The 25,041-nt window shown below is 46.9% G+C and overlaps 1 protein-coding gene across 1 annotated transcript in view; it reads right to left on the bottom strand.

The window, feature by feature from the left end:
• Positions 1-25,041, bottom strand: part of LOC138971224 (nuclear pore membrane glycoprotein 210-like) — a 69,060-nt gene that overhangs the window by 29,869 nt on the left and 14,150 nt on the right. Inside the window, exons 14-26 of the mRNA XM_070343906.1 lie at positions 18,073-18,156; positions 17,620-17,765; positions 16,577-16,688; positions 9,404-9,463; positions 6,715-6,761; positions 5,740-5,813; positions 5,432-5,531; positions 4,544-4,736; positions 3,747-3,853; positions 3,240-3,344; positions 2,715-2,816; positions 2,087-2,215; positions 1,438-1,565 (exon numbers count right to left, since the gene is read on the bottom strand). Of these exons, the coding sequence (XP_070200007.1) occupies positions 1,438-1,565; positions 2,087-2,215; positions 2,715-2,816; positions 3,240-3,344; positions 3,747-3,853; positions 4,544-4,736; positions 5,432-5,531; positions 5,740-5,813; positions 6,715-6,761; positions 9,404-9,463; positions 16,577-16,688; positions 17,620-17,765; positions 18,073-18,156 (1,387 nt within the window). The remainder of the gene's footprint in view (positions 1-1,437; positions 1,566-2,086; positions 2,216-2,714; positions 2,817-3,239; positions 3,345-3,746; positions 3,854-4,543; positions 4,737-5,431; positions 5,532-5,739; positions 5,814-6,714; positions 6,762-9,403; positions 9,464-16,576; positions 16,689-17,619; positions 17,766-18,072; positions 18,157-25,041) is intronic.

Genomic DNA, 25,041 nt, shown 5'->3' with positions numbered 1-25,041 from the left:
GCGGCTGCGAGTGACTGGACAGATGAAATCCCCAGGAAGCCAGCGTCCCGTAAAACTTGACAGGCCGCAGAGAGAGCTGCGGAGGACGCTGCAGGTAGCTGGGAGGCAGTGGAGGGGAGCGCTGAGACCGCCTCCAAAGCCTCCGTGACTTGACCCCGCAGTTGGTCCGGACCTTGACCCTGAAGACCGGGGGGAGGGGGGTAGTCAGTCAAAACCGGACCACCCGCCTGCCCCCCGGAACCAAGTAGTAGACCAGAGGGAGTCTCACTCCGTAAAGGCGGGTGAGAGAGGGAAGGTTGAACCTCGGAGCCCCCACTCAAAGGGGAAGGGGGCTCCGGGGTCGAGCGGCCAGAAATCGGCGCACTCAACAACCTTTGTTAAAGGAGATCCAACTTTCTTTGGTTGGAACGACGTTTACGCAGAGCGTTAGGAGTAGGGGACGGGCTGGGGGCCCAACGTCCCGTGCTATCCCGGCTCTGATCAGAACCAGACATAATTATAATGTGAATGAACTAGGAAGAAGATAAAGCTAGCAAGCAGACGATAGCTGAATCAAAAATAGAAAATTTTTTTCACTTCCCTGAACAAGAAGACACCGGTCGCGTGTGAAGATCACAAGAAAACCAACGGTATTCACACCAGAAGCGTAGGGAAAAACACCGTGACACAGACACAAGGAGGCTTAATCTTCTTTATGTATTTTCTTCCAAGAAGAATAAGCCATAGAATCACTAACGAAAACACAACCGGTAGAGATCCAGGAAACTAGACCGTAAGCACTGCCGATGTGTACACGTCGGCGAAAAGAGGTGAAGTGATAAGTGGCGCGCCCGCGTTGCCTGTGCCGCATTCCAGCTGACAGCGCTTGGCGCCAAGCACTGCTGGCGCCACCTGCAAAGGGCGGTCACTCTGGGGTATAACTCTAGTTTCACTTTCGTTTTCTTTCGGTAGTTAAGGGGCTATATGCAAAATAACATTGTGCTTGGTAAATCTAAATTAATTCCACTTAATCTGAAATGTGGTGACAGAAGAAGGTTACACCCACATTGTGATTTCACTCAAATTTGTAATTTCGCTACAATTCACTGATGTGAAATTTCGAAGTCACAAATTGTGACAGGGCATCTATTGTGAAATCTGCAGATCCAACCCTATTTGTCATGGGCTATTCCATTTTTACATCACAGAAACTACAGAACTTTTTGTGACAGCTAAATCCCTCTGATCAATAATTCACACACTGCTGGGTATAATCAGGCATGGTAGTCGGCTGAAAGAGGTTTTCCCCAAAAATTTCAAATTTTGGACATTTAAACACTATTTTCTGGCCTTTTTCTGAAGCAATTACACAAAATCCAAGCCAAAGAATCTTTGAAACTTTCACTGATCTCCGCAAATCTGCCTGTAAAAAGCTTTCTTCAAAGCACAGATACTGACCTGAGAGTGACAATGTCGGAGGCAGGCTCCAGTTTGAGTCCCATGAGGGTGAAGAAACTGGACAGTAGCGGGTGACCTTGAGCATCTAGCACCTGTACTGTGGCTCTCACCTCCTTCTGCACCTCAACCTGTTACCAAATTTTTATTTTTTATTTTTTTAAATCAATGGCAAATACCTCCCTTAGCTTACTCCTTCAGTTTCTCACCCCCCCATTAGCAAACTGCTTTGAGTATTTTTTGTGAGCGTGTTTGGGCATTTTCATGTTCAGCGGCCTTTGTGGTGCAGTGAACTGGTACAGCGCTTCCCGATCCATGCAATACAGATTCGACTCCCGGTCTTAGTAAAAAAATGTTTTTTTTATAATTATCTCGATGATCTGCGTGTAAATGTGGGTAGGGTAGGCATTTGGTTGTATGTGACTGGAAAAGGATCCCCCCCCCCCCCCCATTTTTTGTATGCTTTGTGTGTAAGCGGGTAGGTATTTGGCTGTATCTGAGGAGAAGATATCCCCCCCCCCCTACATGTTTGTGTGTAAATGGGCACGTGTAGGTATTTGGTTGAATGTCAGTGAGGGCTGAGTGGAGCAGTGTATTCTGGAAGTGAATGATAAATACAAGTACAGAAACAAGAAGTAACCTGAGGACCTACCTTATCAATAACAGTGACCCGAATGCTGCCCACACCAGACACATAAACCGTGGCCGTAGGATGTGTCAGCACGTCCAGACACAGGTCGTACACTGTGAAACTCTGCGACCCATCTTTCAGTGGATTCACCTGTAAAACATAGTTACCTGTTAGAACTCCCCATAACATTTTTAAACAAAACAAAACTAAAGGGGTAGAAATTCAGTGGTTCCGCTTTAAAGAACTCTCCCACACTCCATTTGGCATTTAACACTCACAACCAAAGGTTACACTCAGACATGGGGTTATGAAGTCTCCATTTTTAATGAAAAGGAAGGGGGGAGGGGGGCCACAGAAGACTCTCAGTAGGGTCAAGGGACAAGAACCAATGGGGGTTAGGCATTCTTTCTTTCTTTATTTGGTGTTTAACGTCGTTTTCAACCGTTCAAGGTGGGGCTTAGGCAGAAAAGCCCCTGAATCTGAAGGGATTTTGTGTTTCTGCAAAATTAGCTTCACTAGTAATCTGACACAATACTCACAGAGAGAGTGTTAGAGTGAGAGAGGTGTTTCGGCATGTTAAATATGTGTCAGTTTTAACGCGTCAGTTGGCCTTTACAATAAACTTTCTCAGTTCTGACACAATACTCACCAGCACAGATTTGGATCTGGAGATGTAGGATGTGTCCAACACCTGGGATTCCAACTTGGCCAGGTGAAAGTAGCCAGACCCTCTCTCCACGTTAATCATCACCTGTAGACACACTGAAGCTGTCAACCTTGCGTGACACACAATCTGACATGACATGGTCTGCAGCACAAGTTATAACTACCTAAGTCTCTGTCAAAAGTAACAAGTACTAAGGTTTCTGCAAATCAGATAACTTATCGTGAATACTTGTAGTAATTTACAACCTTGGATGAGGTCACGCACTGTCCTGAGACAAGCAGGTACAGCATAAATGCGTTCCATCTTTACTGCATCCCCCCTCCCCACCCATCCCCAAACAACAAAGGAGCAATCTAACCTTACAATAAAACAAAATCCCTGAACATTTGGTCTCAAACCTTAAAATATGACATCATCTTAAATGTCCAAGACATGAAAAATATGATCTTTACAAAAACATAATTTTCAAATGTGTCCTCTACAAAAGATATCTTCAAAATAAAACACCTTATTGGAAGGATGATTAAAAATAGAAAAGGTGTCAGGGGAGATGACTGCTTCCTCCACGAGCAACAGTTCCACAGACTTGCTGATCTTGGGGCTGATTCTTTCCTACAACAAAAATGCATTCACGTACGAACAATCTGCATGATATAAGACGAGTTACAAACGTACAACACCAAAATGTCAATGGCATTTTCAAGACATGCTGCAGACAAAAAGATCACTGTTTGACCAAAACATTTTTTTATTTAAAGCCAATGCATGACTTTGGTCCCACTGACCCTACAATCCCTTTTCCAAAGACAATCTGCTACTATTTAAAGAGTTTAACCTTGGAATCAAAAGCTAGAACAGTTCACAAAAAGCACAGATGAAGACAAAACTTGTTATCTTCATATTAAAAAAATACCTTCTTGACCTAGGTACCCATAGAAAAAGTAAACTCACTGGTCATGAATCATGATGAATCTCAAGCTCAAAGAAATGAAAAAAGTCATTCACAAATCTTACCTGCAGCCGAACACCTGCCGCTCTAAAGTATTTCTGTTTGTAGCTGCTAATGGTAGCCGTGACAACCACAGTCCCAGTCCTGCCATACGGTTTCATGGTCTGGTATGCTGCACAGAGTCATAAACTCATAATTTGACAAGTCAGGTATCTTACAATTTCTGCCTGCAGATCATGTTAAGAGGACGCTTAACAAGAAGACATGGACTACACTTGAAAAAATCAAAAACCGCTTACAGTTCTGAATTGCTATAACTTGTTAGACACACTCAAAGCTTTTTAATTTTCTGCTTTCGGGAAAGCTCTCAAGATAAAACAAGCAAGAAACGACAAAAATGCAGTCTTTTATACCACTAAAGGAACATGCATGCATGCACTGAAATACAGCCTTAACACTTTCTACCCCAGCTATGTTGACCAAGTTTCTTTTAGCCGAGACCAGCTGTGCTGCAGCAGGTCACTCAGAATTGTAGTAACTGTGTATCAACACGCTGGAATGCAGGCGTTAGATGGACGTTACAGGAAGCGACTGAAGTGACTGTGTGTACGGGTATATCCGTACCTGGGAGACAATGAGTTAATGCAAAGAAGAGGATTTTATTTTTAGGAAGCACCCGAATTAATTCTGCGGCAGTTCTCAAACAAGGGGTACTGACCGTCAACATTTAGCACCTACCTCAGTCAATAGCTCTAGACACAGCAGAAAGAAATGTCACATTACAAATAAACAAGCACCTTTTGGCACAGCCAAGACTTATAAAATGATCATGTCTCAATAAAAATGACAAGCGTGAACTTACATCTGATTGTGAGCAAGCCCTCGTCACTTGTCAGAATATCAGAACGAAGAAATTCCGGGTGAACCACAGTGGCCAGGGTGGTGTCCGAGACTGACCAATCCAGGGCTAGTGACGAGAAATTGTCAAAGCGATTGCCGCTGCTGTCAGTCAACGCCACCTGGAGGCGTAGGTCTTTCTTGCAGTGCACAGGCATCTGTAACACAGTCAACAAACAATGACTGCATTTTCTATGGGCTCTTGTTAAAGCAGTATTGTCTGCAGAGTGCTAGTGGCAAACAGAAACAATGCTATCATGTTTGAGTCTCATACAAGTACATTGTAATTTCAAGTATGTGGCAGGGGAAGAGATGGTATGAACTATGATACGCAAGTCTCACCACAGGCGGAAGGTATCGTCCACTGGACTACTACTATCACAGAAAGACTACAAGGTTCAAAGTGACCCTGAGAGTAAAAAGCTCGGGAACACAAAAGAAAAAGAAGTACCAAAGTTTCAAGTAGAATTGTGGAAACTTCTTCGTTCATGGGCTAAAACTCCCACGTTCACTCATGTTTTTGCACAAATGGGTTTTTATGTGTATGACCGTTTTTACCCACCATTCAGGCAGCCATACGCCACATTCAGGGGAAGCATGCTGGGTATTTTCGTGTTTCTATAACCCACTAAACTCTCACATGGATTACAGAATCTTTTCCGTCCGCACTTTCCGTCTTGTGCTTGCATGTATACACGAAGGGGGGGTAAGGCACTAGCAGGTCTGCACATACTTTGACCTGGGAGGTCAGAAAAATCTCCACCCTTGATCCACCAGGCATGGCCGGGAAACAAATGGGGAAGAAAATGATTGTAGAATTTGTGAAACAGATAGGTAAGAGGACTGCACTCACAGGAAGGTGTGTCTCATGAGTGACGGGACAGGGTGGCAGTGACGGGTCCTGGGTCAGAATAGGCTGCAAGTGTAGCTCCACCGGCTTGGCGCACACCACCCTGCAACATGCATGGTTTTCTACTGAGTTCATACGTCTTAAAAGAGTTTCAAATCAAGGTGACATCATAACCTTTAATATTGCAGTGTCACAAATTACTCCAATATATTCCAATATACACAGAGAACTGAACCATACCATGTCCTAATCTGCTGCAGTGTGTTATATCTTTATTTATATCTAAGTCTGTTTACATGATGTGCACTTACTTGATGGAAGCAGTTTCAGTGACAGGAAACTGATTCTTGGCCGTCATTCCATTGCCAACGCTCAGGGTTACAGTCTGAAAAATGGAAACAAGAAATTAAATATTTTAGCTGTCAAAAGTTTTCGGAACCAATGGTGTATAATGTAAAGCCTGTTTTTAATATAGGTTGTCCACAGCTGGACGTAGCGTAAATCAATCAATCAATCAATCAATGAGTCTTATATCGCGCATATTCCGTGGGTACAGTTCTAGGCGCTCTGCAGTGATGCCGTGTGAGATGAAATTTTATACGGCCAGTAGATTGCAGCCATTTCGGCGCATATTTACCTTTCACGGCCTATTATTCCAAGTCACACGGGTATAGGTAGACAATTAGTAACTGTGCCTAAGCAATTTTGCCAGGAAAGACCCTTTTGTCAATCGTGGGATCTTTAACGTGCACACCCAATGTAGTGTACACGGGGGGAGGTTCGGACACCGAAGAGAGTCTGCACACAAAGTTGACTCTGTGAAATAAATTTCCGCCGAACCTGGGATCGAACTCACGCAGACAGCGGCCAACTGATTACAAATCCAGCGCGCTACCAACTGAGCTATATCCCCGCCCAAATAAAGTAAAGTACTTCGCACAGCTGCGCAGTGAATTTCGCTGCACAAGTTTTGCTTTGAGCACTAGAAAGCACAGTCAACAATGATTGGCAATGGCGCATTTATCTGACACGTTTTAACTTTATGACGGCATCAAAAGTCTGGCGACATTTCTTCGAAACTGGGTTTCAGTCTGGATCTTTGGCAACCTTTCATGCTTATCTTCAAGATTCCTCAGAGACAAAAACGTACATAACCAAAAAAAGTACAATTTAATGCAAAATACAGATAACCACTAAAGTTCAATTTAATGACTTTTCACAAAGTGATCTTTTTAGCATGTGCTAATTATTTTCCTGCAGTGTTCTGCACATGCAACAACACTCACTTGTTCTCCAAACTCTTTGCATAAAACATGGAAAGTATGGATTCCTCCTGAAACAAAGAAACAACATTTTAGTAAGTAAATTAGCACATCATGGAAATCTAATCAGGCTTTAACAAGTACGAAAATGAACAGTTCTAAAAAGGAATAGCCAAACAGAACTGCAGAAATAAAATACTCAAGACTACACAACATACTCTCAAAGAATCCATTACGCACTTTGGGAATCTTTGGTTCTTGTCCTTTGAAGAGAACATTTCACAGTAAAAAGCATTTATTTTCCATTGTGATTTTGTCCAGTGTCAAAACTAATTTATACAATTACATGTAATGGTAAAGTATTCAAAACTTAGGTATCTAAATCTTAGTGCGTACATTTCAAAGCACAAATCTTCATTTCAAGTTTCAGTTGCCATACGCTATCCGCAGAAAATACTATTTTGACAACATGCAACACTTTAACCCCTTCACTGCCACAGTGGTAGTAACTTATCCGAACGGTCTATGGGAAAGAACTGTGTTTAGAACCCCTACAAGTACTTGGACAGTGGTTACCTCCCATTTAGTTTTCAGAAATGTCCTGAAATGTTGACACAAATCCCACGTATGAGATACGGTTATGGGCGTACGATAAACAGAAAATGACCACGTATTACATACGGGGTGGGCAGTGAAGGGGTTAATCTTTGGCAGTTTCCAGGGCGCTGGGACAAACTAGCTTCTGATATGTTCATTACAATCACCATGTAATGGTATGTATTAGTATTACTATGTGTTTAACATAACCGCTGCATATAATAATTAGAGTCCACATAAGTTTACACTTTTGCCTCTGTACGTGTTCCACCTCACATGGAGAGAAAAAAAGAAAGAAAAAACAAATGAAAAGAGAGACACAGAAAAAAAATGGATGTAAAATGGTAGGGTGGGGAAAGCAGAGGAAGACAGACTCTGAGAGAGAAAACAAAATAGAAAGAGAGAGAGAGAGAGAGAGGGGGGGGGGGGGGAGGGTCTGAGAGAGAGAGAATCTGAGGGCCCTGAATACTTTTTGACAAAAAGAATGCATACGAATATCAATTAAACCCAGGCACGAGGACATGAATTTTCCAGGCAAAAACATAAATTTGTTAAGCATGAACCAGGGATTTCCAAATCAGGAAAGCAAAACTTTTGATGCAGGAACAGTCAGTACATTGTACATGCATCAAATGATAAGAATAAATGACATCTCCTGCAAATCATAGTAAATTAGACAGAAAAAGCAGTACTAAATGGCGGGAAGTGAAGCAATAATCACGGTAGCAAAAGCTAAAGGAAACTAGATGACCTACTCAAGAGCACTGGTTCTATCTTCTTCTTTGTTCATGGGCTTAGACTCCCACGTTCACTCATGTTTTTAGCACGAGTGGAATTTTACGTGTATGACCGTTTTTACCCCGCCATTAAGGCAGCATACGCCGATTTCGGGGGAGGCATGCTGGGTATTTTTGTGTTTTTATAACACACCGAACTCACTAGCAGGTCTGCACATAAGTTGACCTGGGGGATCAAAAAAATCTCCACTCTTAACCCACCAGGCGGCAGCGACCGGGATTCGAACTCACGACCTCCCGATTAGGAGGCCGACGTCTTACCACCACGCCACTGGGCCCGTCAAAAGCAGTACTAAATGGCGGGAAGTGAAGCAATAATCACAGTAGCAAAAGCTAAAGGAAACTAGATGACCACTGGTTCTATTCATTTCCACACAATTTCGGCTGTTAAGTAGATCAGCGTGCTGCATAATGCTAAACGCATGAATGATTCTGACTAGCTTGTGTACGCAGGGTTTAGCCTGGAAGAAAAAGACTGTGGGACATTTGTCCCCCTCAACCAAATGTTGATGGGACATTACATAGTCCAAGGCAAAACGCACAAAACAGGTTAGGCGGTGCCAAAATACTTTTGTCAAAAGATGCAAAATAGTGCTATTTGGTGCCACATGATGATAATTATGAGAATTTGCCAGTGTATCAGGTTAGTGTTAGTGTGTGTGTGTGTGTGTTTTTCGATCAATATCGCTTTTGTTGACAGTTTCCACAGAGGTAAACGCGCAAGTGCAGATAGTTTGCAGGATTGCTTGAATACTAATGAATTACATTTTAAAAGCCAATCAGAGCACATTTCACAAACTCGCAAATTCCCTGGCTTGGCGCACGTTTTTGCTTAGGTCATTCAGAACACTGTACTCCCGTGAAAAGTGTGCATGGGTCGGCGCAGTGGTACGTAATCTCAGTGCGCCCTTAGATGCACTGAAAGGAATTCCAATGGGACATTTTGAGATGCAACCCTGTGTATGTGATGTTAGATGTGCAGCATTCTATTTTTTGCATCATACACAACTTTGTAGCTTCAGCAGAGAATTAGCAGCACCCACTATAAGCTGCAAAGAACTCATTTGAAACAGCGTTTAAACTTCACAACACCAAATGAACAACCATACAAAGAAAAAGCCATTTTTGTACACAAGGAAAACTTACCTTTCCTTGTTGGTACCTTGTCTGGAAGGAACAGCAGATCTTATTTATAAACGCAGACTACACTTCATGCATAATGTGTCACATGATATAAAAAAAAAAACCAAGATCAAAATATCAATGTCAAAAAGGATAACGCTAATCAGTTTTCTCTAAGTATGTAGAAAAGCCCTTACTGTTTATTCCAGTCATGGAAGCCTGCTGTATGGTGATTTGATCTGATCGCTCTCCTTTTACTGAAACAAAAGAGCCGCAAAAACAACTTGTAGTGGAACAAAAAAAACTGAACAAACACTATCACAGACAAATACTTTCCACTCATGCAACTTGAATATTTTGCAAAGTGGTGTTGAAGATTGACTTTTACTGTTGTTTGTCATGGTTCCATCTCGATTTTTGTTGAAAAAAAGCTCAAATGCCATCCCCAAAAATGTCTTCACACACATTAACCAGGCATGGGAATTGAAAAAAGTTAAAAAAGGGTGAAATTTTGTAAGTAATATCAAAATCGAAAATTTTAAAAGTAAATTTTGATTTGATTAATATACTTACCCGACTCACATCTAGCATTAACCTCTGGTTTAAGTGCCGGGACGCTGAACTACGCTTCACCCCTTAAGGGGAAGTAACCCTAAAAAAGAACAGCCTAGAACCCCGTAAACTGGGTCACAGGTCAAGGCCATACCGTCACGTGACTGAGCACGCGAGACCGCCGCCGCCATATTGGAATACTTCACTCGAAACGAAGCGAAACATTCATTTTTAGGGTAAACTAGAGCGGGGTAGGCGGGAGGGTATTAACGATGTGAGTCGGGTAAGTATATTAATCAAATCAAAATTTACTTTTAAAATTTTCGATTAAATTACATATCTTATCCCGACTCACATCTAGCAGATTGCTAATGTAGGTGGTGGGAAAGAAACTCACTCTACAAGTTAGAGAGAACCTGCCCTGCGGCTACCAAAGCCGGAAAGGTGTTGGTCCCATCCTGACGAGTAAACAGATTCTCAGTGAAACTCACTTATTTCTAGAAAGAAACCGGCCTGCTTCAACCATGACTGGTAAGCAACCACTACCATCCCAGCGGGTATTAGAAAACCCGCCAAAAGTAATAAAGAAAGACGTCCTAAAAAACGTCCAAAACACCTATGTGAGGCCGATCGAGATTTGCCTGGTCGCAGAACCGCCGAATAAAAAAGAGCCCAAGCTCAGGCCCCATGAGTTCTAGGCGAACTCAGAGGAAGGACAGAACGCTCCCCCCCCATTGACTGCCACACTCATAAGCTTGTTTACTGAGTGTGAAAGCCCATCTAGCCAGTGCTTCCTTGCACAAATTTGACTCTATCCGTCCAAAACGAAAGAACCAAAGAACTGGTCTGGCACTCCCAAAATGAGCCATGCAAGAATGAGTATGTCCAAAATACTCAATATCTTGCGTGAGACCCAAAAAGTACGTAAACAAAAGACAAAAGGCTTGAAGACAGGGCCCTTTTCACGCTGGGCGTAAAAAGAGAAAAGTCTTGTCTAGTTCTGAACGATGTTTCTCCAGACTAATGAAACATCGTCTTCCGCCAACAACAAAAGTTCGTGGAACATCCTAGCATCCACGTGAACTTTTTTTGTTTTTTTGTTTTTTTGTTGTTGCAACCACCCATAGAATGCTAATGATAGTCACAAAAAAAAACCTACCAGATAAGGTCAAATTAGATAAATAACCCTTTCACATAAAGTCTGTTGAGACCTGAGTGAAACAGCCGAGTGAAAAACCTTAAGATTCGTGAGTTACGTCTTCCAGAAGCCGAAAAGAGCGCCAACCTCACTGACCTGTCTTGATCGTAGCTGACGAAAAGAGTGAACAATCTCTTGCAAACAGCAAGACCAGGAAGACAGTCCTAACTCAAAAGAGAGCTGTGAAAGTTCGGAAGACAACAAGACATGTCTTCCGATGCGAGCGAGTAAAACAAAACGAACCTGTGCGTCTCCCGCTTGAATAGAACAAAGAGTTCCAAATGACCACAAGTGAAACACCCTCCGAGGAGTGAAGCACTAAAGGATTATGGCTTGAGTAAACCACAGCACCATAGTCCCGTGAGGTAGACGCTAATGTTCGTAATGAACCAAAGACAAACACTTGTCCCTTGTTCAATGAAAAGATGCAAGACAAAAAACCATCTGACAAACTAGACTCTTTACAAAGAAGAGTCGAAAGAACGTCTTAAAACCGTAAACAAAGGAAATAATTTGTAGACCGGCGAGACTGCAACCTCTCATCAAAAAATGAACCGAGATTGCTCACCAACAAACCAAATGCGGCTTAAGCAAAAGCGGCAAAAGTCTTAACTTAATTTTCACTAGCAAGTAGCTATGAAAATTTAATCGACAAGGAAGGGAGCAAGCGTCAAGTGGGCGCTTGCTGTTGTGCCGAACACGGAACGATCAGTACGTAAGGCTGTCCGCTCAAAACTGAATAGGACGAACCCTGTAGGCTACCGTCAAAACATAATGTCAAAGTATGTGAGACCTCGGGAAGGCGTGAAGCCCCCCAGGCCTAGGAGATAGACGTCAGCTCAAGAAAGACGTGACCGATCTCCTCCCGATAAACAGGTGATACCTGAGTACAAGATATCAAGCCCTCATCGGCGAGGAAAAAACCATCAAGATAGAGCATAAATGTCCCTGAAGTTCCTAAACTATAAGGGACAAACACCTCCAAAGAACCAAGCTGTGAATCCAGCTTGATCCAAACGATTAGCCAAAAGTAGGCTACTACTGGTGCATGACCTGCTTTGAGTGTCTACCCAAGCAAGACCGAGTGTATGACGCAGTCCTGCTTCCTGCGTTAAGAGTCCAAGTCTAAGAAAGACAAGGACTCATAACGCTCATGGGTTGTGACAGAAAAAGCCAAAGAAAGACCATGGCTATGAACTGGACTGTCAATACCCGTCGAGTAAGTTAAACAAGAGTGCCAAAACCGGCAGTCCTGTTGCACACAAACTGACTTTAAATCTTCTTGCCAAAACAGAAGAAGATAAAAGAAAGTCCGAACGACCTCCTAAAGAGGCCAAAAAAGAGTGCATTCAAAGGCCGACAGCCGTCGTGAATGACCGTCTATCTACTCAAACAAAATCTGTCATCCGCTTTCTACCTAAGTAGAATGCTGATCAGACTCGTAGTAATCCAAAAAAGTTTCGTGATAAAAAGAGATCTGTGTGCTCAGCGAAACAGAAACGATAAGTCCAACTGACCACAAGTTATCCTCTCCAGTCCATGCATGAGCAGATGGAGATAGTACGAGAAAGCCGCGATTCTGGTTGAACGTCAGCAACCGAACGTGCGGGAAACACAAAGGCCGAAGCCTGGAGTGGCATGAACGAAATGGCTGAAAGCCGCAGTGCCCGTAGGTCAGTCTGCTTGTAGGCAAATGACTACGTAACAAAGCCAAAAACAGAAAACAAAGCAACTACTGGTCGGCATACCGAAAACCAGGAAGCCAACCTGTCAAAAGATTCCAAAGACGAAGTGTCTTCAAGAAAAAACCTGGAATTAATTTTGCTGCCAAATCGAGAGTAACCCTGAGTTTGGCCGAAAAACCAGAAATAGTCTGTTCATCGATGAAAGACCAAAGGTCAGACGCGGGGACCGACGCAAGCTGTATAATAGATGCCATCACGTACAAAACCTTATCATCCGAGACAGGCGAAGCTGAACAGGAAGTAAGATACAAGGCATCACTGCCCCCAACGACCTAGAACCCCAAAGGGTTGACATCGTAAGTTGCGGACAGGAAAGAACAAAGTGCTACGATTACCCGGAACGCCGGAAGACGAACCAGAAGTAGCCGAAAAACTCCAGTGCAGAAGTACCCGTAACACCGTGGTGGTGCGAACTGAAGCTAATGCGTACGATCCTTCACTCGCCGACACAGTCGAAGTGAAATCGGAAGTGAGAGACCTCGTGTAAACACGGCGTGGGAGACAGATATCTGCTCTGCGTTGACCTTAGCTAAGGTCGAGACGTCTTTAACACTTGCGTCATTCCGGAACTCAAACGGATCCAGGGAAGACCTAATCGAACGAGAGAGTGTCCAAAGGAGTGTCTCAGAGAGAGAGGCAAGATCAAGAGGGTACCTGCCTGTCTCTTCCAAACCAAAAAGAGAACCTTCTGTGTAGACACAAGGTCTGTCTTGACGGTAACCGTCCTCCCTAAGAGTGGACAGCTACGGCGTGACCGGAAGGGCTGCACTCAGTGGGGCAAAAAGTGTCAATAAGGTTCTGAGGCCGACGGCTGAGTGAAAACCTGCGCGCAAGGGCAGATACACTAGCCTGTGGAAGTTGGACAGTGGCAAGCCAAGGCTTAGCAGCGACTGGAGCCTGACCATGAGCAGAGAGGAGAGGCACCGTGCCGACAGTCAGGGAGCTCGCCGTGCCTGGAAAGCTTGCTAAAATATTAGGGAGCTCATAAGCAACTAAAGAAGACTCAGAGAACTGAAAACCTTCAGCTGCTGTTGGTGCTGGGCGGAAGTCACCCACCGCTGATGGTGGGGGTAAGACAAGTCCAGTCTATGAAACAACGCCGTCAGAAAAATATTGTAAGCGACCTGTGCTGCAATAGCTAAGGTTGGCTCCAGCTGTGACGGTAATTGGAACTCAACATCGTCATCATTGAATGAGAGATGATCGTCGAGCTCCGACTCCACTTCCGTATGAGTCGAAAAGTCCGCGTGACTCGCCGAGTCTTGGACATGATCAACCGGAAGCGAGGCTGACTGCAAACCGGAAGTAGAACTTCGGTGCAGAGCCTGCATGGAGCCAAACTTCCTGCCCAGGCGGAAGTGGTGGCGGAAGTGGTGACGCAAGTACACCGACGGGGGAAGTCATAGACAGCCCGTGTGCACCTTGGTCTCCAGATCAATGTAACATCGATTGCATTCCCGCGTCAACATCCCGTGAGTTCCGCTTCGTATGAGTCGTATGCCCCGGGTATATCGAACTTTCACTCCCTGACCTATGAGGCGGGGGAGCTACTAGTTGCGGTCTATGCGGAACGCTTTCGCCAAAGAGCCTGGCTACCGGCGAACCCATGTAACATCGATTGCATTCCCGCGTCAACACCCCATGAGCTCCGCTTCGTGTGAGTCGTTTGCCCCAGGTATGTCGAACTTTCACTCCCTGACCTATGAGGCGGGGGAGCTACTAGTTGCGGTCTATGCGGAACGCTTTCGCCAAAGAGCCTGGCTACCGGCGAACCCAACGTACCTGAGGAGAGTGCCTGCTGTGCAGAAGCAACAGTGTCCCGAGGGACCATCTCTCCGAAGCTGGCGTGCGCCAGTTCTTCCGCCCGCAAGTCCGCTGACGTGACTGTGGCCGAAGGAGGCAACCGGATGCGGGAAAGTGAAGAAACATCGCCAACACCCTTGGGCAGCGAACGCAACTCATCTCGCGTAGCCTGTAGATCGGCGGCAAGTTGCTGCTGTTGAGAAAACATGGTATACATATGCGAGGAGAAAGAAGAGAAAAGGGAAGAGAAATCTAGCTTATCACTCTTCTTAGGCTTAGCCGAACGAGCCCTACTCCTGTTTAGATTCTTTTAGAACAGGCATGGTAGGGCTTGCTGGTTCAACAATATCAACCGAAAAATTAGACACCGGTTTTACAAGAGTAACCGTTGTCCCTTTGGGTTTATCTTTATCTGACTGCTAGCAGGGGAAGAATCAGCAACTAACTGTCGAGTATTAGGCTTTTTCTTCTCTTTGTCCGCCATGTTGGAAACAACTCACAGAGAGTAGAACAACAACAACAAAGTTGACGGACACAAGGCAAAAATTCAAGTAAAACAAACAAAGAACGATCTCACCAATACAGCCGTAGAAGCAGAGACCGTGAAGAAGAACCGGGGTGAAGATAAACTGCCAACCAGGCAGCAGGCTGAAAGCCAAAATGCGTAGCTCGAGAGAACAACGTCCTAGCGCTAGGACCGCTGAGGAGAGAGAGAGTGAAGTATTCCAATATGGCGGCGGCGGTCTCGCGTGCTCAGTCACGTGACGGTATGGCCTTGACCTGTGACCCAGTTTACGGGGTCTAGGCTGTTCTTTTTTAGGGTTACTTCCCCTTAAGGGGTGAAGCGTAGTTCAGCGTCCCGGCACTTAAACCAGAGGTTAATGCTAGATGTGAGTCGGGATAAGATATGTAATTTAATCGATATTGCAAAGCGCCTAGCCTTACTAGGGGTGTTCGGGGCATGCCCCCCCCCCCGGAAAAAATGTTTCCAAAGAACCCAAATTGTGCAATTTGGTGTCATCTGAACTCCAAGTTTGCCATTAAATTCAGTTTTCAGAACCATTTTTGCCTCCCCCGTTTATATTTTCGGTGGACACTTGCTTTTTCGGCAGAACACAAAAGAAATTCGGCGGAAATTTGCCTTTCGATGGACAATTCCCATTCCTGATCACCTTCCAGTTAGTTATCAATCAATCAATCAATATGAGGCTTATATCGCGCGTATGGGTACAGTTCTAAGCGCAGGGATTTAAAAAAAATTTTTTTATGCAATTTATATCGCGCACATATTCAAGGCGCAGGGATTTATTTATGCCGTGTGAGATGGAATATTTTTACACAATACATCACGCATTCACATCGGCCAGCAGATCGCAGCCATTTCGGCGCATATCCTACTTTTCACGGCCTATTATTCCAAGTCACACGGGTATTTTGGTGGACATTTTTATCTATGCCTATACAATTTTGCCAGGAAAGACCCTTTTGTCAATCGTGGGATCTTTTATGAGACCAAGGGTAGGGCGGATGGTGGCGACAGAGGTGAAGGGAGGGGGGTGTTTTACAGTGCCGTGTGCTGGGCTGCGAGCAGTACCTGCCAATGTTTAGCTTAGGCAACATCGCGGCTGGCGCGCCTCAGTTCTATACCGAACACTGCACCCTCATTCAAGGAAACTGCACCACGCTGTTCTGAATATGTGTCCTCGCCTTCCAGGCAGACAGATACATGGGTGGGACTGAAAAATGTCATGAATGGCACGGAAATGCAGGAAGGTGCAGCCTCGCTCTGGCAGTCTCTTCTCACCTGCACGTTTTAGTTACAGTGTGAAGGACGACACTACTCTACACGCGTTGATATTGGTCAGAATGCAGAACAGAAATGAACCGAACAACAACAAAAAAAGAAACAAAAAAAGAGAAGATAAAAAAGAGTCCATAATTGAATCCGGATTTCCGGCATAAACCGGAAGACTCCCATCCATGCAGATACGAATAGGTGTAAGTTACACCGACCCTAGCGGCTAAGGCTAAGCCAAATGCTCGTCTCAAAACATCCAGTGTTGATTACTCACAGGTGTGAAAAAACTTGGAAGAATCCAGAACCCAGGGCTGCGGACCTCCCTGGAACACCACGTCCATGGAGGATGCTATGGCAACCACTGCCTGGATCTCAGGGTCCACAGGCTGCAACAAAATATTGTTATCAGTTTTAGACTACAGATTCAAAACTAGAAGCTAAAAGAATCAAAGATGACTTTAACTAAACAAGCACAATGCAGAAAAGGCACTTGTCTAGATACTTGAACGCGACAAATGAACCAAAGGGTATCTAATTCTTCTGAACATCTTGGTTGCAATCCGGCTAAGCCCCAGGAGTCAGGCAATTGAATAAGGTATGTTGTAAAATCTTAAGTTCCTTTTACAAATGAAATCTGAACTCAACCAATTCATTGCCGCTTTGGAAGTTCTATCAGGAAATACCAAAAAATGATACGAAATTAGAAAGCTTTACAGATTCAGAATGCTTACTGCATAAGTCTAGATTCAGAATGCTTACTGCATAAGTCTAGATTCAGAATGCTTCCTGCATAAGTCTAGATTCAGAATGATTACTGCATAAGTCTAGATTCAGAATGATTACTGCATAAATCTAGATTCAGAATGATTACTGCGTAAGTCTAGATTCAGAATGATTACTGCATAAGTCTAGATTCAGAATGCTTACTGCATAAGTCTAGATTCAGAATGATTACTGCGTAAGTATAGATTCAGAATAATTACTGCATAAGTCTAGATTCAGAATGATTACTGCATATATCTAGATTCAGAATGATTACTGCATAAGTCTAGATTCAGAATGCTTACTACATAAGTCTGGATTCAGAATGCTTACTGCATAAGTCTAGATTCAGAATGATTACTTTGTTTGTTTGTTTGCTTAACGCCCAGCCGACCACGAAGGGCCATATCAGGGCGGTAGAATGATTACTGCATAAGTCTAGATTCAGAATACTTACTGCATAAGTCTAGATTCAGAATGCTTACTGCATAAGTCTAGATTCAGAATGATTACTGCGTAAGTCTTTAGCGAAAACGAGAATACTGCAGCACTCACTTTCAGTGGGTTGTATGCAGCGATCGTGATGGAGGCCTGCAGGAAGACCTTGGCCGCCTGGTAGGTCACAGTGACCTCTGTGTGACCTTGACGAATGGCACGGAAATGCAGGAAGGTGCAGCCTCGCTCTGGCAGTCTCTTCTCACCTGCACGTTTTAGTTACAGTGTGAAGGACGACACTACTCTACACGCGTTGATATTGGTCAGAATGCAGAACAGAAAAGAATTGGTCTAACTAATACTGAATAAGGTTCCAAAAGGAAGCGGAGTCATTTATCAACTATATTTTCTTGAAGGTGCTAAATTGCATGAGTCTAAACTGGTTGAGGTACCTAAGTACCTTCATGATCATGCCAGATCGCTTGCTGACTAATGTAGGTCCACTAGACTGGACATGAAAGTGTGTTAGTCACCTCTTGGGTTTGAGTTTATTTGCATCATTGACCACCATACCTTGGACACGCTCAAACACTGTGGCATCACCAAAGGTGACATTCAGTGGAAGCTGACTGCAGTCTGTAAAGTCTATCTGTCTCCCTGTAACACAAAGTCAAAGAAAACTGAAATAAACATGAAAATGAATTAAACATACAGACAAATTTCTGTCCACAGTAGTAACAATTAAAATGTAAAATGACACTGCTAGTTAACCCCTTCACTGCCACAGTACAACAGCATTTTGATATTGCTGTGTGCCAGGGCAAAAGTTCGCTTTCTTCGGTAGGTTCACTAATCTGTTCACTGCTCGATCATTTATTGAGATATCTCTTAGATCTTTGGCATGTGTTTTGCTTATACCCTTGGCTATTATAGGATGACATGATCATTGGACTTTTTTTGTGATTGTTATAGTAAAAATTTATATAATGACCATTTTTGTCAAAAATTACAGTTCCCGGACTTACACACACACACATTGCAGCACGTAAAACCACACAAAACACTGCTAAAACTGGTGTCAAACATCAGGTACTCACATTACAGCCCATAAAAGTATTCTTCTGTGTGGTAATCCATAAATCACTTCTTGTAGAGCTTCCAGAACACTGTATCGCTTGAAAACAGGTCTACGAGTTGAGGTCCGACTTTCGGCCGCCATTGTGAATGCTATAGATCGGTTCTACATTTCTAACACAGTTCCTCCCCCCCCCCCCCCCCCCCCCCCCCTCCCCGAGTGGTACTAACTTATCCGAACGGTCTATGGGAAAGAACTGTGTTTAGAACCCCTACAAGTACTTGGACAGTGGTTACCTCCCATTTAGTTTTCAGAAATGTCCTGAAATGTTGCTGACGCAAATCCCACGTACTAGGTACGGTTATGGGCGTACGACAAACCGAAAATGACCACGTACCTAGTACGGGGTGGGCAGTGAAGGGGTTAGGCAATGCTGCTTTGTCCCATACCTCTCCTCTCTCACACAAGAGTTCAAATGTTTGTAAAGATGGCAACAGTGCATCATTTAGGCTTAAAATATGCCTCAGACAACATTGAAATGCACTCAAATGACTTCTCATACACACTGCAAATGCCTTTACAGAACATCAAACACAGACTTACAATATACAAAAAAACATGAAAATTTATATTAATTTTCTTATTTATTTATACTTACCAACACAATGTTATTTTGCATATAGCCCCTTAACTACCGAAAGAAAACGAAAGTGAAACTAGAGTTATACCCCAGAGTGACCGCCCTTTGCAGGTGGCGCCAGCAGTGCTTGGCGCCAAGCGCTGTCAGCTGGAATGCGGCACAGGCAACGCGGGCGCGCCACTTATCACTTCACCTATAAAACCGAATAGGCATGTGAAGAGGGGAGGAGGGAGGGAGCAATAAGAATAACATTGTGTTGGTAAGTATAAATAAATAAGAAAATTAATATAAATTTTCATGATTAATTTAGATTTACCAAGCACAATGTTATTTTGCATAGAATACCACCGAGGAGGTTGGGATCCCATGCCTTAGGCCAAAAAAAAAAAATTGTCTGTTTCTGGTAACATGGCTAAAAAAAATAGGGTCGGTAGGTCGGGATTTTTTTTATTTTTTTTTATTTTTTATTTTTTTTTTTTACCCCAAATGTAGACCAATAAAACTAACTTTAAAAATCGCGCAAAGAGACTGGATTCACTATGCATAGAGACAAGACACTCAACACCTTTACAAATCGTCAGCGGACTTTCGTTTTCACACGTTTTTGTTGTTCATTTTCTCACCCTGTCCTTTACCACCAAAAAAATAAATAAAATTTTGAGTTTGGAAAAAAAAAGTTTAGGGTCGGCGCCGAAATTTAGGGTCGGTCGGGTGACCAGAAACAGACAATTTTTTTTTTTTTGCCTTATCACTCCCAAACGAAGGTTGGCAGAGCAGGGGGAAGGCAGAGGTGCACGCACAGTGAACACCTAAGGACCTGGCCCCTGTCTGAATGAACCAAGGATTTGAAAATATCCACATATAAGAGACAACACTCACCTAGAGAGAGACCAGAGATTGTGAGAGAACAGCTTTCTTGATGCCGTAGGTCTCGTCTCCCCGTCTAGCCGAGAACGTGCGGAGGTAGAAGTCTGTGAAGGTAGACACAGACCTCCAGTAGGCTGCGTGCATGACTTGAGTCAACGGCACCCCCCGAACGAAACTGAGTGAGGAACTGATGGCCCGGATCTCATGTGCACGAACCGGAGTCGTTCGTGTCAGGTTAGCGTTTTTGTAAATTTGTTTGATCAGAAAAACTAACCAGCGAGCAATCGTCTGCTTGGAGATATCTCGTTCCATGTTAGGCAGAAGGGAGATAAACAAGGCTCGTTTAGTGGCCCTATGAGAAGCAGTACGGTCAAGATAGGCCTTTATGGCCCGAACGGGACATAAAAACCTATCCGGATCATCAGGGTCAAGGTCCCGAGTGAGAGAGGGAATGACGATGGGGGCTGAAAACACATCAGCCAGTTGGTTTTTTGCTCTGAACTCAGGCAAAAAGGAAAGAGTCATGGACGAAAGGTCAGGGGCAAACTCGACATCGTGTGGGAGACCACTAATGGCGTGGATACCACTGACTCTGCGAGCAGTTGCGAGCGAAACAAGAAAAACGGTCTTGAGAGTGAGGTCCCGAAGGGAGGCAGAGCTCAGAGGTTCGAACGGAGGAGACCTCAAGGCGTTAAGCACGAGGAAAACGTCCCATTTGGGAAAGGTGACTGTTTTGCGCACAGAACGATTCTTAATTCCGTCGATCAGATTGGTGATGAGGGAAGAATGAATAAGATGGAGAGGCCTAACCCCCGTGGCAGCCGCGATGGTACTGGTGACCGACGATTTGTACCCTAAGAGGGTACAAGCTTTGAAACCTTTCTGTAGATGAAGGGAGGAAAGGAAATTAGCCAGCTGGGTTGGAGAAGGCTGTAATGGGTCAAATTTCTTTCCGGCAGCGAAGGAAACCCAAGTGGACCAGCGTAGGGAGTAAAGGTTGTTAGTAGAGGGACGCCGAGCGTCAAGAGACAAGGAAACAGCGTGTGACGAAAGTCCTAATGTTCGCAGTTTTGACCGCACAAAAGCCAGGCGGTCAGGCGGAGGGAGTCGGGCGCGGGGTGTGGTATGCCCGATCGAGGTTGCAGGAGACTGAGCGAGTCGAGATTGAGGTCGAACGGGGGAACGTGGGAGAGCGCGACCAGTTCGGGGAACCAAGCTGCCGTGGGCCAAAAGGGCGCGACCAAAAGCAGTGTGGGCCTCTCCTGAGCGTACTTGGCTAGGACTCGGGTTACCAGAGCCGTCGGGGGATAGGCGTAAGCTTGGAGACCCGACCATGGCAGAGCGAATGCGTCCTTTCCGAAGGCTATGGGGTCGTGAAACGAACTCACGTACAGAGGGAGTCACTTGCTGTACCGAGTGGCAAAGAGATCCACTAACGGAGTGAACCAGTGGGACCACAGAGGAAGAAGGGCCTTGTGGGAAATGGTCCACTCGGTCGGCAAGATCTGATCTCGGCGACTGAGGAGATCCGCGAGGGAGTTCAGTTTCCCCGGGATGAACTGTACTGAGAGGAGGATGTTCTGCTGGAAACACCAAAGCAAGATCTGCTCGGCCTTCAACGAGAGGGACGTTGAGTGTGTGCCCCCCTGGTTTTTCAGGTAAGCTAGGCAGACTGTGTTGTCCCCGTGAAGGAGAACAGACTTTCCCCGAAGGGTAGGAGCAAACTGAAGGAGAGAGAGGCGAACTGCCTCCATCTCGAGGAGATTGATGTGGAGTAGAGACTCCTGAGGGCTCCAGAGGCCGGAGGTCTCGAGAAGATCGAGGTGAGCGCCCCAGCCGGTCTTGGAGGCGTCCGTGAAAAGAAACACCTGAGGGGCTGGGGGCTGGATGGGTACCGGGGTCCTCAGCCACACCGGGTCTAACCACTGAGAGACAGCGGCCAGAAACCACGGGCCCAGAGTGATCACTTGCGAGTAGACAGGTGGTTTCGAGGACCGGAGAGCGACTTCTCGTTGGAGGGGACGCTTGAACACCCTCCCCAGGGGAAGGAGGGGGGAAAGAGATTCCATCGTACCCAGGAGTTGGCAAAGGTGACGAAGGGTCACGGTGCGGCGAGCACTGAGTCGCGCAATCCGTGACGTCAGGGCGTCGAGACGGGCTGAGGTGGGAGCCACCGTGTAGGCCACCGTGTCGAAAGACATGCCCAAATAGACAAAAGATTGGGACGGGTGGAGGTCGGACTTGGAGTGGTTGATCAGAAAGCCCAACTCTGAAGTCCAGTCCATGACCAGGCGCGAGTGAGTCCGACAGAGGGACTGGGTTGCCGCCAGGGTCAGCCAATCGTCCAGGTAGAGCTTCAGGCGAACTCCCTCCGCCCGGACCAAGGCAGCCAGTTCTCTGGTGACCTTGGTGAAAATGAGGGGGGCCAGAGACAGACCGAAGGGGAGGGCCCGAAACTGGTAGACCACCCCTGACCAGACGAACCGGAGGAGGTGTTGAACGTTCTCGTGGACCAGGATGTGAAAATAAGCGTCCGATAGATCGAGAGACGTGGCCCAGTCCCCCGGCCGGATGGCAAGTCTGATAGAGGGGGGAGTCTCCATCTTGAAAGGAGACTTTTGAATGTGCTCGTTTAGAGCAGAGAGGTCGAGAATCGGCCTGAACTCGCCGTTCTTTTTGGGGACCGTGAAGAGACGGGCGTAAAATCCCGGGCCGGGGTTGGACACCGGGAAGATGGCGCCTTTTGTCAACAGGTCCCGGACCTCTGCCTCCAGAGCACGAGCCCGAGAGGGATCGCTTGGTTCTGGGAACGCAATCGGGACGCCCGTGAGAGGAGGGGGGGAAACCAGAGGGAAGGAGTACCCCGTCCGTACCACTCTCAACACATACTGATTTCGAACGTGTTTTTCCCAAGCCGGGAGAGCACGTCGAAGAGAGCCCACGGAGGACAGGAGAGGGGCGGGGTGTTGGGAGGGCGGGCGGGGCGAGTCAAAAGGGACCCGAAGAAGGCTGCCGCTTCTGGGGGCCCTTCTGCCCTGGTTTCCGGGCCTTCTGCCGCTTCTGCCCGACGGGCTGAGGGCGGCGAAAATTCTGAGATTCCGGTTGCCGAGTGGGCCGCACCGGTTGAAAAGAAGAAGTTTGAGTGGCAGGGGGGCGGAAATCCTTGGGTGGGTTGCCCTTGTGACGCTTGGGAGGAGGGGCAGAACACGTCCGCGACCCTACCAAGAAATCTGACTGACGCCGCTTGTGCGACTGTTCAACCACGGCCTTGACAGTACCGGGATTAAACAGTGCAGACGGCGTGGTCAGGGTGTTCCGCAAAGAACGCCGTTCCTCAGGTGAGAGATAGGACGACTTAAGGTGTGCGTCCCGGAACAGCGCGAGCAGCTGTGCTCTGAGACGGAGGAGAAGTTCCGTCTGAGAGGTCATAGCGGCCCTAAGGGCAGAAAAGGCGTGTCCGGCCTGGTTACCGTCCACCTGGGCTAGGGGCGTGAAACCAGACCGGAGGTTGGAACCGGAGGCCACCGTACCCGTCGAGTTGATGGCAGCGTCTGACCAATGCCATGCATTGGAGAGACATTGAAGAGAGTCGCTGACAACCCCCTCCAAATGCGAAAAAGCCAACGGGGTCAAAGCGAAGGAGGACACTGCAGGGGCAGAGCCCCGAAAAGGTTCGTTATCGGCACCCACCGCCTTACTGGTGTGTTGAAAAGGGAGGGTGCTAGCGTCGAACGCGAACTGACCCCCGCTTTTACAAGTCATCCTAGGGAAAGAAAAAGGATCCCTAGGATTGGGGAAAGAGGGAGCAGTGTCCTGGGCCTCTGGGGGGACAGTGCTGCCAGTCTTGTCCGAATCATTAGACCGGAAAGACTGGAGCACGAGGTCCCACGCCAACCGAAGGTTAGGGTGACAGGTCAGTCGTAGGCGCGAACGCCTGTCACTCAGGGGACCCCCCTGCATGGAGTCGAAGGCCGCCCGAGCGTTAGCCTTAGAGGACTGGCCTTCGGAAAACGCCCCGTCTCCCAACTTGTCCGCCAACAGGTTGAGGAATGTGGTTGTCACCGTGGACCTGTCGGCAGACGGGTCCTCAGGGGAAATTTCCTCTGACTCAAAAAGAGCCAGCGGAGGAGAAGGAGGACACCCATGGCGTGGAGCCGGGGGAGCCGAGGGGTTCTCAGAGTGTGTGGTTGACGGTATAGAACTGGAACCTCCTCCCCGGACTGCAGAGGAGAGAGAGTCAAGCTGCCCCTGAAAGGAGCGCCTCAGAGAAAAGAGTTCCTCCTTGAATGAGGACATCATTGAAAGAAGACGACTGTCCGAAGATGTTTCAGCAACCTTAGGAGGCTGAAGATCGGGATACAGATCGTCCTCGGACGAGATGTCGTCGAACTCCCGAAAGGCGGAAGGCAGGCCTAAATCAAAGTCCTGGGGGTGGTCAAAACCAGAGCCCGCCAGAACCGAGGAGGTCACTGCCTGTGAGGTATGTCCCCCATGAGGGGGGGGCCACATCAGAACCGTCCCGGGCCGCGGGCCCGTTAGGAGGAGCGGCACGGGAGCTGTCCCAAAACGTGGCCCCGTTCAGGGCAGCGGCCCGGGCCCCGGACCCGTCGGGGCACGGAGCCCGGGCCGGGGCCCACACCGGGCCCGGGGCCCGGGCCCCGCCAGAGCACGGGGCCCGGGCCCCGCCCAGGCCCGCGGCCCGGGCCCCGTCCAGGCTAGCGGCCCGGGCCCCGTCCAGGCCCGCGGCCCGGGCCCCGTCCAGGCCAGCGGCCCGGGCCCCGGCCCCGTCGGAGCACCGGGCCCAGGCCCCGTCAAAGCACGGGGCCCGGGCCCCGTCCAGGCCAGCGGCCCGGGCCCCGTCCAGGCCAGCGGCCCGGGCCCCGGCCCCGTCGAAGCACCGGGCCCAGGCCCCGTCAAAGCACGGGGCCTGGGCCCCGTCCAGGCCAGCGGCCCGGGCCCC

Source organism: Littorina saxatilis, linkage group LG7, assembly GCF_037325665.1.
Source record: "Littorina saxatilis isolate snail1 linkage group LG7, US_GU_Lsax_2.0, whole genome shotgun sequence".
Taxonomy (NCBI): domain Eukaryota; kingdom Metazoa; phylum Mollusca; class Gastropoda; order Littorinimorpha; family Littorinidae; genus Littorina; species Littorina saxatilis.
The sequence above is the reverse complement of the archived record's forward strand: the minus strand, read 5'-3'. Positions and strand labels throughout refer to the sequence as shown.